This window comes from Chelonia mydas, chromosome 19, assembly GCF_015237465.2.
Source record: "Chelonia mydas isolate rCheMyd1 chromosome 19, rCheMyd1.pri.v2, whole genome shotgun sequence".
NCBI lineage: Eukaryota > Metazoa > Chordata > Testudines > Cheloniidae > Chelonia > Chelonia mydas.
The window spans coordinates 970,236-984,428 of NC_051259.2; the positions used below are offsets into that span (position 1 = coordinate 970,236).

Genomic DNA, 14,193 nt, shown 5'->3' on the forward strand with positions numbered 1-14,193 from the left:
AATGAACAGGAAGATAGCTGACTTTGAGGTGTTGAGAAAGGGAGGCTGATGGGAGGCCATAGTACAATCCCTTGGGATTGTCTCTGCTTTAAAGGGACAGAGGCATTTAAACAGAAAAGGGCTTTAATTTTTAAACGCCACTTCATCCTGTGACTACAGGTCAAGTCCTGTACTATAAGAAGAGGAGTTAATGACTGAAACCTAGGCAGGCTGAATGTTGCTCCTCTACTTAGTAGTAACTAGCTGCAAAGAGATCAGTGCTGGTCTAATGCATCTTGACACAGCTCTGACTACCTGTTACCTTCATTGCCTCTTACACGGCTGAGCAGATTTATAGTTATGTGCTTTAGCTCATAGTCAGGTTAATGATGACTTGGGCTTCCACGGTTCCCCTAGCTTTTAGTTAGGGTTATTTGAAATGCTGTTTCCCTTTCCCTTGATCTCATAGTTGTTGTTTATATGATGCCATAGGCGTGCATGTTACTTGAGACAAACAAAAATGGGAGTTTCCTGCTATGAGGAGTTTACATCTGAATTAACCCTAAAAGATTACGTGCATCTCACTGCACTGAGATTATGCAGTTCTCTCACTTCTGCGCCTATTTGTATCTTTCCATTTCACCTTCAGGAAACTCTGTTCAGCAGATTGGTCTCAGCCTTCCTGTTATCATTATAAAGCAAGAGGAGGCCTGCCAGTGTCATTGTGCCTGCCGAGACTCTGCCAAGGAGAAAGCAGCTAGTAAAAAGGGATGTTCCTCGCCTGACCCGAAAACTTTGGAGCAGCCAACTCTTCAGCTGCAGCCTGAGACTTTTCCTTCCTCCTCCTCCTGCTCCTCTTCCTGTGAGCCCACCGGTCAGATGGCTAACCCTTCAGACTCGCAGACTGAAACATTAAGTGCCATAGACGTATCAGACTTCCTGTCCCTCCAAAGCCCTGAAACCCCATCCAATCTGATTCCAATTGAAGCACTACTACAGGGGGAGGAAGAAATTGGTTTGAATAGCAGCTTCTCCAAGTAAAGATGCTCCAGATTCTTCTTCCTTGCACCTGGAGGCTAAAATCCTCCTCCTTAGAAGCAGACACTGAAGGCACAAGAGTTTTTTCTTTTTTTGAAGTTTTGTGGCCTACTTCTGCTTCTCGGGTGTCATTTTAGTTGTGTCCCAGGAACATCCATCTTTGGGAGTTGAATCTTTAAAGAAAAAAAAGATTTAAAAAAAAAAAAGCTAAGTTATATATGAACTGTTTTGGCTGCACTGTCTGTCACTTTTGCTTGCTGTCATATGTGAACATGGAAGTTAAGGTTACTTGTCTGCATAATGATTATTAAAAGAGAAAGGGGGTTTTAGTTTCAGGCAGTCTCCTGTTGCATGTCACTTTTATGTTTGGGGGTTTCGGCACTGGCAGCGAGTGGGTCTTTTGTTACAACCTCTTGGGTCTGTAATCTCCTTTTGTCTCCCTCTGTGTCTGATACTGACCATGCACTATAGTAGGGGCCCAGAGAATGACGCTTCTGTAGCAGAAGATGGTATTATTGTAGTAGGAGTTGTCTAGTCTGGAGCTTTTCTGGATTGATACTTTAAGATGCTTTTGTTGTTCATGGGATACCTGTCCCATCACCTAGTCGGTGGGAGGAGTTGGCTGTTCTTATTAGGCTAACGCTAGTAGCAAAGCCAACTGAAACCTTTGGGGAGTTCCTAAAGACGAGCATGAGGTACTTGTGCTCCTGCTGTGTTTATTCATTTGATTTAAATCAGGGCAGAGAGTACAATTCAGGCACATTGCTTCCTAATTTAGAAATGTGGTCAGAGCTTCTGCCTATGTAGAATCTACTCTGGTTGCCGCCTCTTGCAGAATGTGGTGGGTGTCACATCTGGTGATATTGGTGCCTGTTGATCAGAGTGGCCAAAAGAACAACATCCGAGTTTCTGTAGAAACATGAGTCAGGCTTTAAAAGTCCACCCCTCATTCATCAGGAGCGCAACACCTTTGCAGATAACTCTCTTCTTTCGTTGACAATGATGCCTTGTCAGCATATAGTAAACTAGAATTCAGTGAGCATGTCCTGTAACAGTCCAGAAATGCTTCCTCTTTTCTGTTAAACTCTATAATCCCTGCCTGAATCTGCCTCCAACCTGCTGTAGTGTCAGCTCTCTGTGCATGGGGCTATTTCCTGACTAAAATGCATTACACAACTTAGTAGTTTTTCATATCAAGCTGAAACTCTCTATTCTAACTGACTCAGGGTAAAAAAAAAACAACCACAAACTCCCCTTCCACCAAAAAGCCTGTAATGTTGCAATAAATGCAGTCTCATTTTAAATGGTTTATTTATGCTGCATTATTTTAAAAGATGTAATTTTATAGTATTTTATCCATCTGTCTGGCTTTGGCTGTGAGTCTTTTTGTGTTGAAGGAAAGAATATTAAATAGTCTTTATTCAGTTTACGGTGTTAGGTGTAGTGATATGACCATAAGCCAAATAATGCTGAGCAACTGTGTTCACTAGATTTAAGGATGCAAACTCCTGGAAGGTGGAGGCCTTTCCCTTCTCTCCCTTAGGTTTTCTTCCTGTTTACTCACATCTTACTGAAGCTGCACTCAGCACCTGTTTTTGGGGAGGATCCTGATAGAGCAGCCAAACCTTCCTTCTTAATGTACTACATTGAGGTGTGTCGGCTTCTAAAACCCTCCGGAGAGCTGTGTAGCCTTACCAACATCTGACGTATTCTTAGGCTGGGACAATGGCTTCATCTCTTGTTCTGTCCAGTTGCAAACTCACTGCCTAGGTGCAGACAGAATTAACGTAAGGGAGCAGGCGTTCAGCCAGTCTGGAGATCTCCCCCACTTGTACAGCGTGGGAGGATGGGGTGAGGGTGAAGGCGTAGGGGCAGTGAAATAGGTGACTTGTAACTGTGAAGAGCGGTGACAGTACGAGCACAGTACACTCTGTGTCCTGGGTACCCTAATAACAAGGGCTCACGGGACGGCAATAGGACTGGAAATTCTCTGGCTGCTTTTTCTTTCCAGCAAGTGCTGGCTCCTAGTGCAGTGGTGCTGGGACATACCACAGGGTCGGGGTGCGTAGGGGTTCCTCCTACTGTTGCTGTAGCACTGAGATTTTCATCTGTAAGATATGAACTAGCAAAGCATTCCCGTGTTTTCTTCTCTCTGGGACACCACCCCACCCTGCTGGGCAGCACTGCAAGGGGATTGACCTGGGCTGGCATCTCACAGCCTTCGCTCGGGACACAGGCAGGCTGGCAGCAGTGAGGATGGCTGTTGAACACACATGAAATAGGTTTGAGTCTGTTTAGCTGAGAATGTCTTTGCAAGAACTTCTGACAATTGTCCCGTTTCATATTCTGATTTGAAGTTGCATGGAAGTGGGAGGTGTGGGGTCAGGGCAGCAATCTGGCAGCAGTGAGGGACTTGCACCTTTGTCTCTAGCGCTGCTTAGGTATTTGGCTTTTTAAAGAGCATTTGAGAGAGAGTGTGAGTGTGTGAGAGAGAAAGTAAAAGTATAAAATCCCAGGTCCTGCTGGGGTCATGGAATTTTTGCCATTGAGTTCAGAAGAACCAGGATTTGGCCCTAAATCTGAAACATTGGGCAGCTGATGGACTTGGTAACCTTTCCTTCAGGGACACTGGGTGTGCAGTTACTCCCTTGTGTGAATATGTGCACCTGACCTGGTGTGATTTGGGAGTGGGTCTATAATATTCTCAGTTTAGGTGAGGCTAAGAAGGGCTCCCAAGGACGGCAGAGTAGCTGGGTTTCATCAGCACCTTGCCTGTCCCAGCACAAAGACGCGTCCCTTAGGCAGTTGCTTTGTTAATGTTCTTTACTTTTTTCACTTGTGCTCTATGTGTCTGAATGTTAAATTATGCTGCATGTGTCTAAGCACTCCCAGCACCCTCCCGCGCCCTGCTGGCTCCTGTACTGCCTGAAAGGCTGCACGGTCAAAAGCTGTGCCCCGCTGCAGGGATCCCCTGCACTCTGGTGGAGGAGCCTGCGAGTGCCTGGCAGGGAAGTGCCGTCTTTGCCGTTGCAGCTGAGCCGTCAGAGTCCCTGACCCCAGGGCAGCTGGAGACTTTTCCCTGGCTCAGTAAATTCACAGCACTGTGACAAAAGGAAGGGAAAGTTTCTACCTTTTGAGACCTGCAAATGCCAGGCTTGACATCAGACTCCCAGAGAGGAGTATGCGCTGTCAGGCCTTTGAGATTGTTGTGAACGACCTGTACAGTGTATACAATTTGTGAATTCTTTTCCATATCAGTCTTCACAGCAGAACTGCACTGCTCCGCATAGCTCTGTGTTTAAGCATTTGCTGTTTGATGGCTCATGGAGGTTTACTTGGTTCCTATAGCTTCTAGAAGGACACACAAACTAAGTACAGAACTGGTCTAAATACCAACATTGGTAGCTCTGGAAGGCAAGTAAGTAACCCCAGTGATCTGACTGAACATGCAGCTGGAGGTAGGAGAACTCACTCTTCATGCTTGTAGATGGTAGAGGCTCCTAGGAACAGAAAGTCAGCATTTGTTCAGGGCTGGTACTGAATTACATAGAACAATGTATGAATTGGGGACTTCTGTAATGCTGACTGTGTCCAGAAAGACGAGTTTGCAGAACCTCATACCAGTATCTAAAATGCACTTTAGGTTATTTTATCTTTAACCCAATTGCTGCAATTTCTTTTGTATATACTTTCAGAAAGTTTATTTTTGCTCTGATTAAAAGTTAACAGGGGTGTGCACAGATGAGCACTTACCTTGGTGCAATACTTGTCGCTAAAGATCATTGTCCCCTGGGGTCGGTCTGTGTCTGCCTAACTGAATTTGTGTAGTCAGTAGCTCAGTGACCTGTCACCCTACCCTGTCTATACACAAACAAAATTATGTATCCTTAGCGAATGTCCAATCTATGCAAAACTTCGACTGGGAGCACAGTGCTTTAGCAGGCCCTGCTCTCTCAAGCTTTCTGATAAGCTGCTTATCACTTGTGTTAGAAGTAATAGGCTGTTTTTATTTGTTGTGTTCATCTGTATGTCCCCCCTCAATCTCATTTCAGAATGAACATGAACAGACGTGACAAACTGTTCCTAGACAGGCATGTTGCACCTTTTAGAGTTTGTCTTCACAATCATTTTCGATGTCATGTTATCTGCCTTACTTCGCTGAGAATAACTCTCCAGCAGAATCATCAAATACTGCTTTTGAACCGCAGCAACGTTGTTAACCTGTTTACAATACTCTTCCTGTACCAGTTAGAAGTAAGCATTGGCAAATGAACTCATGGCTAGCCTGAGGGTCTGGAACTGCTTGAGGGAGGGGGGCACTGTTAGTTTAAGGTAAAATTGGCCTCAGAGCTCATAAGAGATGAAAAACTAGTCTCTTATGGACAATATTATGCATGTGGCAACTGAAATGGGAGGCAGCACAGTCCATTGTATAGGGCAGTGGGTTGAGAGTCCAGTAACCTAGTCCTGACTCTGCCACTGACTGGCTGTGTGACCACAGGCAAGTCACTTAACCTCTCTATGCCTCAGTTCCCTCATCCATAAAATGGGGAGAATGATGCTCATTCACCTTTGTAAATGCTTTGAGATGTACAAATGAAAAGAGCAAAGTGCAGAGTATTACCAATACGAGCGAGCTGGCCAAAACAGTTAATAATTAGAGTCAATTAGGCTGTGAGGCAAAAATAAACATCTCTTTAACACGACACATTTCTGATTGCGTTGGTTTTAATTAGTAGTTTTCCTCAATATATTTTGGAAACAACGTCAAGTTTTTATAAATGTTACTGTAGTCAATACTCATGGACAGGGCTGAACTTTTAACTTTTTTCATTTTGTCTTGATATAAATCATACGTACTAGAAGTTGGATTCTGTGTCTGCACTGAGAAATGCAAACTAAACTGGATATTTATGTAGTAGCATACATAGTCTAAATGTGTATGTTCTTGGAACTAGTTTAAAAATCCCACACCATGCTTTTGGTGGTGTGCAAGCTGGCCAAAATTTGGTTCATTATGCAGTGTACTCTTTCTCAACTAAATGCTGTTTCTACTTTTTCTTACAAGAAATTTTTTTCATATGATCCTTTTTCAGCAAAATCAAGGGTATGTTTTTGCAGTATCGTAGCTACGGTAGCTGGCATTGAAAGGTTTTCCTTGCTCTGTAGCTTTGTGTCCTTCCACCTGCTTATAAACCGAAGCTATTCATTTGACCCTTATTTTGGAGAGAAAATAATAGTTGACGTTTTGTTTTATTTGCACAGACTAGCATCAGTTAGGAGGGCAGGTAGCTGCCGGTTAGTTATTGAGCATTTGCTTCAGCATTGATCTCTGCATAATCTTCAGACCAGCAAATCTAGGAAGAGTTTAGGATGTTTTTATTGCTTATGTTTTACACGTACTGGGAGCTGGGCAATGGTCTTGGAGATGATTTTAAAAAACAAACACATCAATTTCTCAAATGTGTGTGTATGGTATTAAAGGAATTTATTTAACTACGAAACATGGGAACAAATGTACTTGCATTCAGCAACATGAAGATGTTAGTTACAGGTACAGTACTTCCAAAGGAAGAGCATCTCCAAAACCCAAAAAAGAGTAAATATGAATTTGTATTTTTGAAGAATGTAAAATGTGAAATAATGGTGTTTGCTTAATTGCTCATTTTGTATAAAGTTAATATTGTACTTTGAAATATCTGCTAAGACGTGGAAATTAACATTTTTTGGAATTGAAAGCAATATTAATACTAATGGAATCCTAATTAAATGCTTATTTAAATAATGTGGTCCTGGAGTCATTCCTCAAGGGCATGATCAGTTTCTCTGGAATGTGAGTCTGAGCACTCTGCTCTCCTTTCCATCAGAATAGGGCACTGAGACTTTGAGAGAGAATAGTTTTCCTATGCAATTGGATTTCTTCCCCCCCCCAGCCCCATATTAAAGTTTTTGGATCCACAACCTTCATGTCCATAAAGGTACTTTCAGGCATGTGTAAGGGTGGAATAGTTTAAGATGCATGCAAAGGACTAAGACCAGCTGTTGTAATTACTTATGCTGTATACTACTTCCCCCTCCCCCCCCCAAATAATCATGAGGGACAGCATTCATCCAAAGACCCCAGAGTACCCCCCAGACTCAGCATACAGGGATCACTTCATTCACCCCTGAAATGCAGCGGTTGTTCAGCAGTGCACACCCCCACCTTCCAGGAATTGAGGAACGAATATCTTCATCCATTTGAAACTGCAGAGGGAATGAGGAAGGTAAAATAGAATTGTTCTGTAGGGCTCTCTCATTTTAGTATTCCTGGTTAAAAGGTGCTTACCTAAGTATTTCTAAGTAGTAGTCTGTTATAAGGAGCATAAGGGGCAATATAAGTAGAGCAAGAGGAGGTAAGGAGAATGGACTGGCAAATACACAACCAGCCATGGCACCAGCCTTGTTTTGGAAAGGCTCAAAGAATTTTAAACAAATTGAGCTTGGAAAATGAGATTGCCTTTCTTAGAATTTCAGGTACGTAAGAGGATCTAGACCAGGGGTGGGCAAACTTTTTGGTCCGAGGGCCACATCTGGGAATAGAAATTGTGTGGCGGGTCATGAATGCTTACAAAATTGGGGTTGAGGTGGAGGAGGGGGTGAGGGCTCTGGTTGGGGGTGCAGGCTCTGGGGACGAGTTTGGGGTTTAGGAGGATGCTCTGGGCTGGGACTGAGGGGTTTTGAGGGCAGGAGGGGGATCAGTGTACAGGAAGGGGTGCAGGCTCTGGAGTGGGGCTGGGGATGAGGTGTTTGGTGTGTAGGAGGGTGCTCTGGGCTGGGATCAAGGGGTTTGGAGGGTGGGAGGGGAATTAGGGCTGGGGCAGGGGGTTGGGGCATGGGGAGAGGCTCAGGGGTGCAGGCTCCGGGCAGTGCTTACCTCAAGCAACTCCCAGAAGCAGCAGCAGCATGTCCCTTCTCTGGCTCCTACATGGAGGCACGGCCAGGCGGCTCTGCATGCTGCTACGTCTGCAGGCACTGCCCCTGCAGCTCCCATAAGAGCATGTAGGAGCCAGAGCGGGACCATCCGGCTGCTTCCGTGAGCCGTGTGGAGTGTCCCCCAACCCTGCTCCCTGACTGGAGTGCCAGAGTGGGGCAAGCCCAAGACCCCGTTCCCCAGCGGGAACTCGAGGGCTGACTTAAAACGGCCCACAGGCTGTAGTTTGCCCACTCCTGCTCTAGACCATGCCTTATTAATAAGGATTGAGGAATAAGAGTAGGAAAGGCTTCTTTGCCCAGCCTTGGCATTATCTATCTTCTGTACTTATTCTGTAGCAGCTGAGTTCATACCACCCTGGGGAGGTACTTGTGATTTGGCAAGTAGAGAGACTGTGACTTACTGAAGGTTACCCAGAAAGTCTGTGGTGGTGCATGTACTGCAACCCAGGTCTCCCAAGTCATAGGCTAGTACCCTAACCACTGTACCATGCTGCTGCTTAGCCTGCCACCCCTTTATAACCGTCAGCTAGCAGGGACTGCAGGTCTCTGCAGTCATTAACGCAGAGAGGGTCATATGGGCATTGCATATTCATGAAAAGCCTCAAATAGGTGAGAGCCTGGCTCAGGCACAGTAACTGGCCTCAAAAATTATCCAGAAGCTGCCAAAGGAGGGCACCTATTTGCTTTAGGGGCAAGGGAATCCGTACTGGCTGCTGGCCTCTGTACAAGTACCTGGTGAGCCAATTTAAGGACGTCAGGGGGTACATAAGGCCCCTAATAATTTAGGGCTGAAGTGTTTGGGCAAGTCTCTCCGCAGCAGCTGAGCTGACTTTGTGTTCTGCCCTCTTATATTGTCAGTGGTCTAGGATTTGTATTACAGGAGCACAAAGGAACTCTATTCCAGGATTGAGACCCCATTGTGCTAGATGCTTGAGACACGAAAGGGAGAGAATCAAGCTCTTCAGGACAAGGACCAAGTCTGTGATGATAAAATAGGTGGAATCAACAAACAGATGGGGGAAGGACAAGGCCCATGAGATGATCACACTTTGGGTACAAAGCATTGGTCAGAGCACACCAGGGGCCACACTCAGGCTTCATCTCACTCCAGCCAGAGCCACAGCCCTGCCTTTCCAGGAGCAGAACGCTCTGGAGCTGCACAGTGAGGCTCAAAGTGGGTCAATTCTTCCATGATTATTGTAGGCACCCTCTTTAACCTGTTCTCAGTCAGACTGAAGGAAATCAAAGCATGTTGCCTCTGGCAGCAGCTCCCTCAAACTCCTAAACTGAAATGTCTAGTGTCAAACCAGGGCAGCTGGGAAGCAGGACACATAAGCTGCTGGTCTTCTGCATCTCCTCCAGCCCCCAGAGCGGCCTAAATCATATGGAGCAGAAAGCAAGGTAGCAGCAGCTGTTTGATGTGCTGTCAAAGGTTTCACACTCCCTCAGGGAGGAGTCACTGCTCCATGGTAACACTCCTCCCCCCTTCAAAATGCAGGTAGGAATGAGGGGGAAGGAATTTACAATCTGGAGCTATCCTCTGCTGAAGGCAGGAGGGGATGAAGGGGACAGATCATCAGGACAAAAGGCAAGATGCAGCCCCTGCAGTGCAACTGTTCCAGCTGTGCGCTAAAAGATCATGAGACTGGAGGGGAATCTACTTTCCTGTTAGTGACCCAAGGCAACAGCAGAGAGCTTGAGTGGGGTCAGCTGCCCAGGGTTAGCAGCACTGATCAGAGCTGGGCTTGTTGTCAGGCTGTTTTTTTCCCAGGGTATGAATTTGTGACAGGCTGAAGCTTTCCCAGAGCTAGAGCAAACAGTTGTGTCATTTATTTCTAGACAACGCGATTGAGAGTTGAGGTCACAGCAACATGCCCTTACACACCACACCAAACGCATGCGAAGGGTTCAGGGACTAGAGGGCCAAGTATATTTTGTAGGGTACAGGCAATGAGAGTTGTAGTGGCTTCCTTCATCAATAGCCCTCAGGTGACCAGCTCATTAAGCATTTCAGGAATTCTTGTTCTCTTCTTGCACAGGCAAGGAGCTGCCCTCTGTTCTGGCAGGAGCCTAGCAAATAATAAAACCACACGCATCAGTCCAATGCCTCCCAGGAGCCGCTTTAACACAGAATTCAAGGGTGCCACCAACCTCACGGCACTAGGGTCAAGATGCTGCTTTCCGGAGATCATAACATTTTCTAATGAACTTAGTAATTGAAAAGAAATGAAGCAGCCCCACCCCCCCGCCCCCCCGGCTGGTCATAGAATCATAGAATCATAGAATATCAGGGTTGGAAGGGACCCCAGAAGGTCATCTAGTCCAACCCCCTGCTCAAAGCAGGACCAAGTCCCAGTTAAATCATCCCAGCCAGGGCTTTGTCAAGCCTGACCTTAAAAACCTCTAAGGAAGGAGATTCTACCACCTCCCTAGGTAACGCATTCCAGTGTTTCACCACCCTCTTAGTGAAAAAGTTTTTCCTAATATCCAATCTAAACCTCCCCCATTGCAACTTGAGACCATTACTCCTCGTTCTGTCATCTGCTACCATTGAGAACAGTCTAGAGCCATCCTCTTTGGAACCCCCTTTCAGGTAGTTGAAAGCAGCTATCAAATCCCCCCTCATTCTTCTCTTCTGCAGACTAAACAATCCCAGCTCCCTCAGCCTCTCCTCATAAGTCATGTGCTCTAGACCCCTAATCATTTTTGTTGCCCTTCGCTGGACTCTTTCCAATTTATCCACATCCTTCTTGTAGTGTGGGGCCCAAAACTGGACACAGTACTCCAGATGAGGCCTCACCAGTGTCGAATAGAGGGGAACGATCACGTCCCTCGATCTGCTCGCTATGCCCCTACTTATACAAGATGGTCTTGCCATTCAGGGGAGATATGGCCTGTGGAAACCAGGGCTCCTTACAGGAGTTGCTCCATCTTGTGCTGGCCAGTCATGTAATGTTAAAGGAAAAGCCCTCGGGGGCCCTCTTTACAGAGGCCCTGCTGCAAGGAAAGTGGGGAAGATTACAATACTTAACACAGAGAGCAGCCTGAAGACTGGTGATTTCTGCCATCAGCTCGTCGCAGCTGGCAATGTTTGCCAGGAGGCACTGCTGCCGGACTTCAAGGGCTCTTAGCAGGGTTCTCACACCTTCAACCTGCAAAGGAGAGGAGTCACCACAGGACATTCTCCAGGGTCAGGGGAAGAGTAATTAGGAACCCCCTGGGCTTTGTCATCCAGAGCCCGTGTGAGTCTCGTAATCTGCACCAGGCCTAGCAAGCAGCATCAGTTCCAATGGGAACCTCCTTGGCAGCTGCCTGCAGTGCCCAGCAGCGTTCCTGTGAAATCCACAGGACTGGAGCAGTTACATTAGTTACACTTTGTCTTGAACATGGAAATTGAATCAGTGTTTCAACAAAAGCAATAAACCCTCTGGAGAGGGCAGCAGCTGGGCTAGGCACAGGGCTTGTCCTCACCACTGAGTTAATTCTAGTATTGCCCCTAACCTGAACTGCATCCACACACCCCCCCACCCCCCTTAACTGGAGCACGGTGGTGAGCCGGACCCAGCTCAGTCTCCTTCTTTGAGTCCATGTTAAAATGCTGCTTTATGGTGTTGACAAAAGACAAACTGCCCAGACATTTGAATTATTCTTACATGTAAACCTAACCTCACCCCTACTGCCAGCCTCCATCTCCTCATGCCATAAACCACACACATTCGTACACCATACGAACCAGTGACTCAGTGTCTGGGGGCTGCTCAGCATCCTGTTTCATAGCGTCCTCTGCATCCATTGCCAAGCTAGAGCTGAGAGCAGTTAGTTTTAATCTTAAGGGGCAGGACAGTTGGGGTGGGAGTTGGCATCCAATTCACCAAGTTCCCAGAGTGGATCAGTAACACTGAAAAAAAAAAATCACAGTTATAAGGGGTTTCTCTCCCCTACTCCCAATAACAAATTAAAAACCCAGGGTGGTGCTGGAGCAGGCCCTGTTAACTAGAAAATCAGAGCTTGTCTCTTTAGCCTCTCCGCCATTAGAGGTCAAGAAAAGGTGTGGTGAACAAGGTACTTATTCCCAATTTGAGCTAGATGGATAAATTATCCAGCAGGTCATCAATTTCCAAAGCTAGGCAAAGGAGCGTTTGACATGAACACTTACACTCCAGGAAAAAGTTAATCAAAAAGCCAGAACAGAATCTTGAGGCAAACAGTGAAATTTCACTGGGACCTGCTCCACTGAGTAGTTTGTACACTCAGAAACCATCCTGGGAAATAAGGCAGCTTCCAAGCACAAAAGGATTTAAAGAGAAAAAACAGAAGGTTTTTCTCAAACTATTTGTTACATGACAAATTCTTTGCCCCAGGAGGACTATTTAGCTAGAACGTGCTTTGTTCCCAGCTAGTATTGGCACTGAAGAAAAGCAGCCAGCATCACCTTCTGCTCTCCTAGAGCAGCCGGCTGAGGCCTTATTTATAACGTCCTTCAGTGAGTCAATTGCTACCACCTGTCTCCCTTGAGACCTCAGCTGGTTCCATTTCTAAACAGGCTGCACCTCTAATTATATCGTGTTCTTAAGGCTTCAAGCAAAACTGTAGTCTTTGTAAGAAACCTATTCTTTCCTTCCTTCCAGCTTCGCTAAATTATATCCTACAGGTCTCTGTTCTTTGCTGTCCGCTGTAGTAAAATCAAAGGTCCCTGTGGTGGGTGCCAGAAGAGAGAGTGGCACCCATCTTGATGAGTCCTCTCCAAAGAGAGCAGGCAGCCCTGCACCAGCTTGGGACAACAGTCATTTGATAAAGCAAGGAAGGACTTTTGTGACCGGTACCATGAGATTAAATGGAGCTGTCACAGGATCCTTTGGATCATGAGGAATGATTTCTGTAGTCGTATACTGACAAGAGAGATTTGGAAGTGCACGAAGCAGAGGTGGCTTAATGTTTGGACTGGGCAGGGCAAAAAGAGGCTGGAACTACATGTTAGCTTCTCAAGAGCTTCAGAAAAAGCAGATCTGAAAGGCATGGTGGCTTGGTGCATTTGCCAGAAAAAGGCAGCACTCAGCTGTGCAAATCAAGCACTGTGGAAGCAGAGCTATGGACTGGTGTTAACCAGAGAGTGGGCCGGGGAACGCAGGTCTAGCAGAGTAGACAAGAACTACACTCTGGGGCGTTGTACCCCACCCAACCTGCATTGCCACCCCAGGGTGAAGCCTTTGGCATGTTAACGGGATAGTGTACCTCATGACTGTCTACCCGTTCTATTTTCTCTTGCCTGAACAGCACAGAGTGTAGAGAACAATTCATTCACCTGCCTCACATGCTGTGACAAACTGGGAATTTTCTGTAATAGTTGTATGAATGATGTGCCTGGCAGTGACTTACTTGACTAGAGCTTGCTATTCAGAGGGTGCAAAAAGGTTAAAAAGGTGCTCTTGGGGCAGAGCAGGAGACATGAGGAGTGTGTGTGTCACTAACTGTCTGGGTTGGTACAACTGGGTCATTAAAAGACTGGCTGAAGCTGACCCATATCAGTGGAGGGTCTGGAAAGGCAAGGAGAGCCCCAATCATGCAACAACTGACACATCCATGAGAAACTGTGACAAGCAGAACACATGAACTCAGCATGGGTCTAGAGGAGACCAGTGGGCCAAAAGATGATGAGAGCCTAGGACAAAAACTGGCCTTTGGCAAGACACAGGGCTCTCACCTGGGACTGAAAGACATGGAGCCAAGGTCAGGGGAGAAAGCTGAAATGGATTCCAAAGCAGCTTAGCTGGCTGATTGCACTGTCTTGGCCAGAATGGACCCTATCTTCATCTTTGCTTCTCTTGGCTAACCAAGGATTTGCCAGTGATGTGTTCCAGTTGACAAACCCTGCTCCATTCTGGAAAGGCAGCCTGAGGTCACTGCAAATACTCGCTGAGGTGCGTTCGTCCCTGAAGAGTGTAAAATCTCTGATCGGGAGTCTATCTCAGTTGACTCGCTGGGCAGAGTTCACGGTGTGAAGCAGGAGTGCTGGAGTCCAGGCAGTCAGACTCCAAGACAGTGAGGCCTCATGGCCTACCCTGAAGAGAGTGGGACCTCCTGGGGGTCTGGCACACGGAAGGGATTCCTCTGAGGGACTGTTTAAAAGCTGGGGGATAGCACAGACCCTGTGGATCTCTGACACACAAGCAATAAGTAAATTCCATGAGTTTCTTCTGCAAG

At 46.4% G+C, this 14,193-nt stretch overlaps 1 protein-coding gene across 1 annotated transcript in view; it reads left to right on the forward strand.

The window, feature by feature from the left end:
- The window catches only part of MTF1 (metal regulatory transcription factor 1), a 31,670-nt gene extending 24,868 nt beyond the window's left edge, over positions 1-6,802 (forward strand). Inside the window, exon 11 of the mRNA XM_037881591.2 lies at positions 629-6,802. Within this exon, the coding sequence (XP_037737519.1) occupies positions 629-1,020 (392 nt within the window). The 3' untranslated portion in view covers positions 1,021-6,802. The remainder of the gene's footprint in view (positions 1-628) is intronic.
- Positions 6,803-14,193: the final 7,391 nt, after the last annotated feature.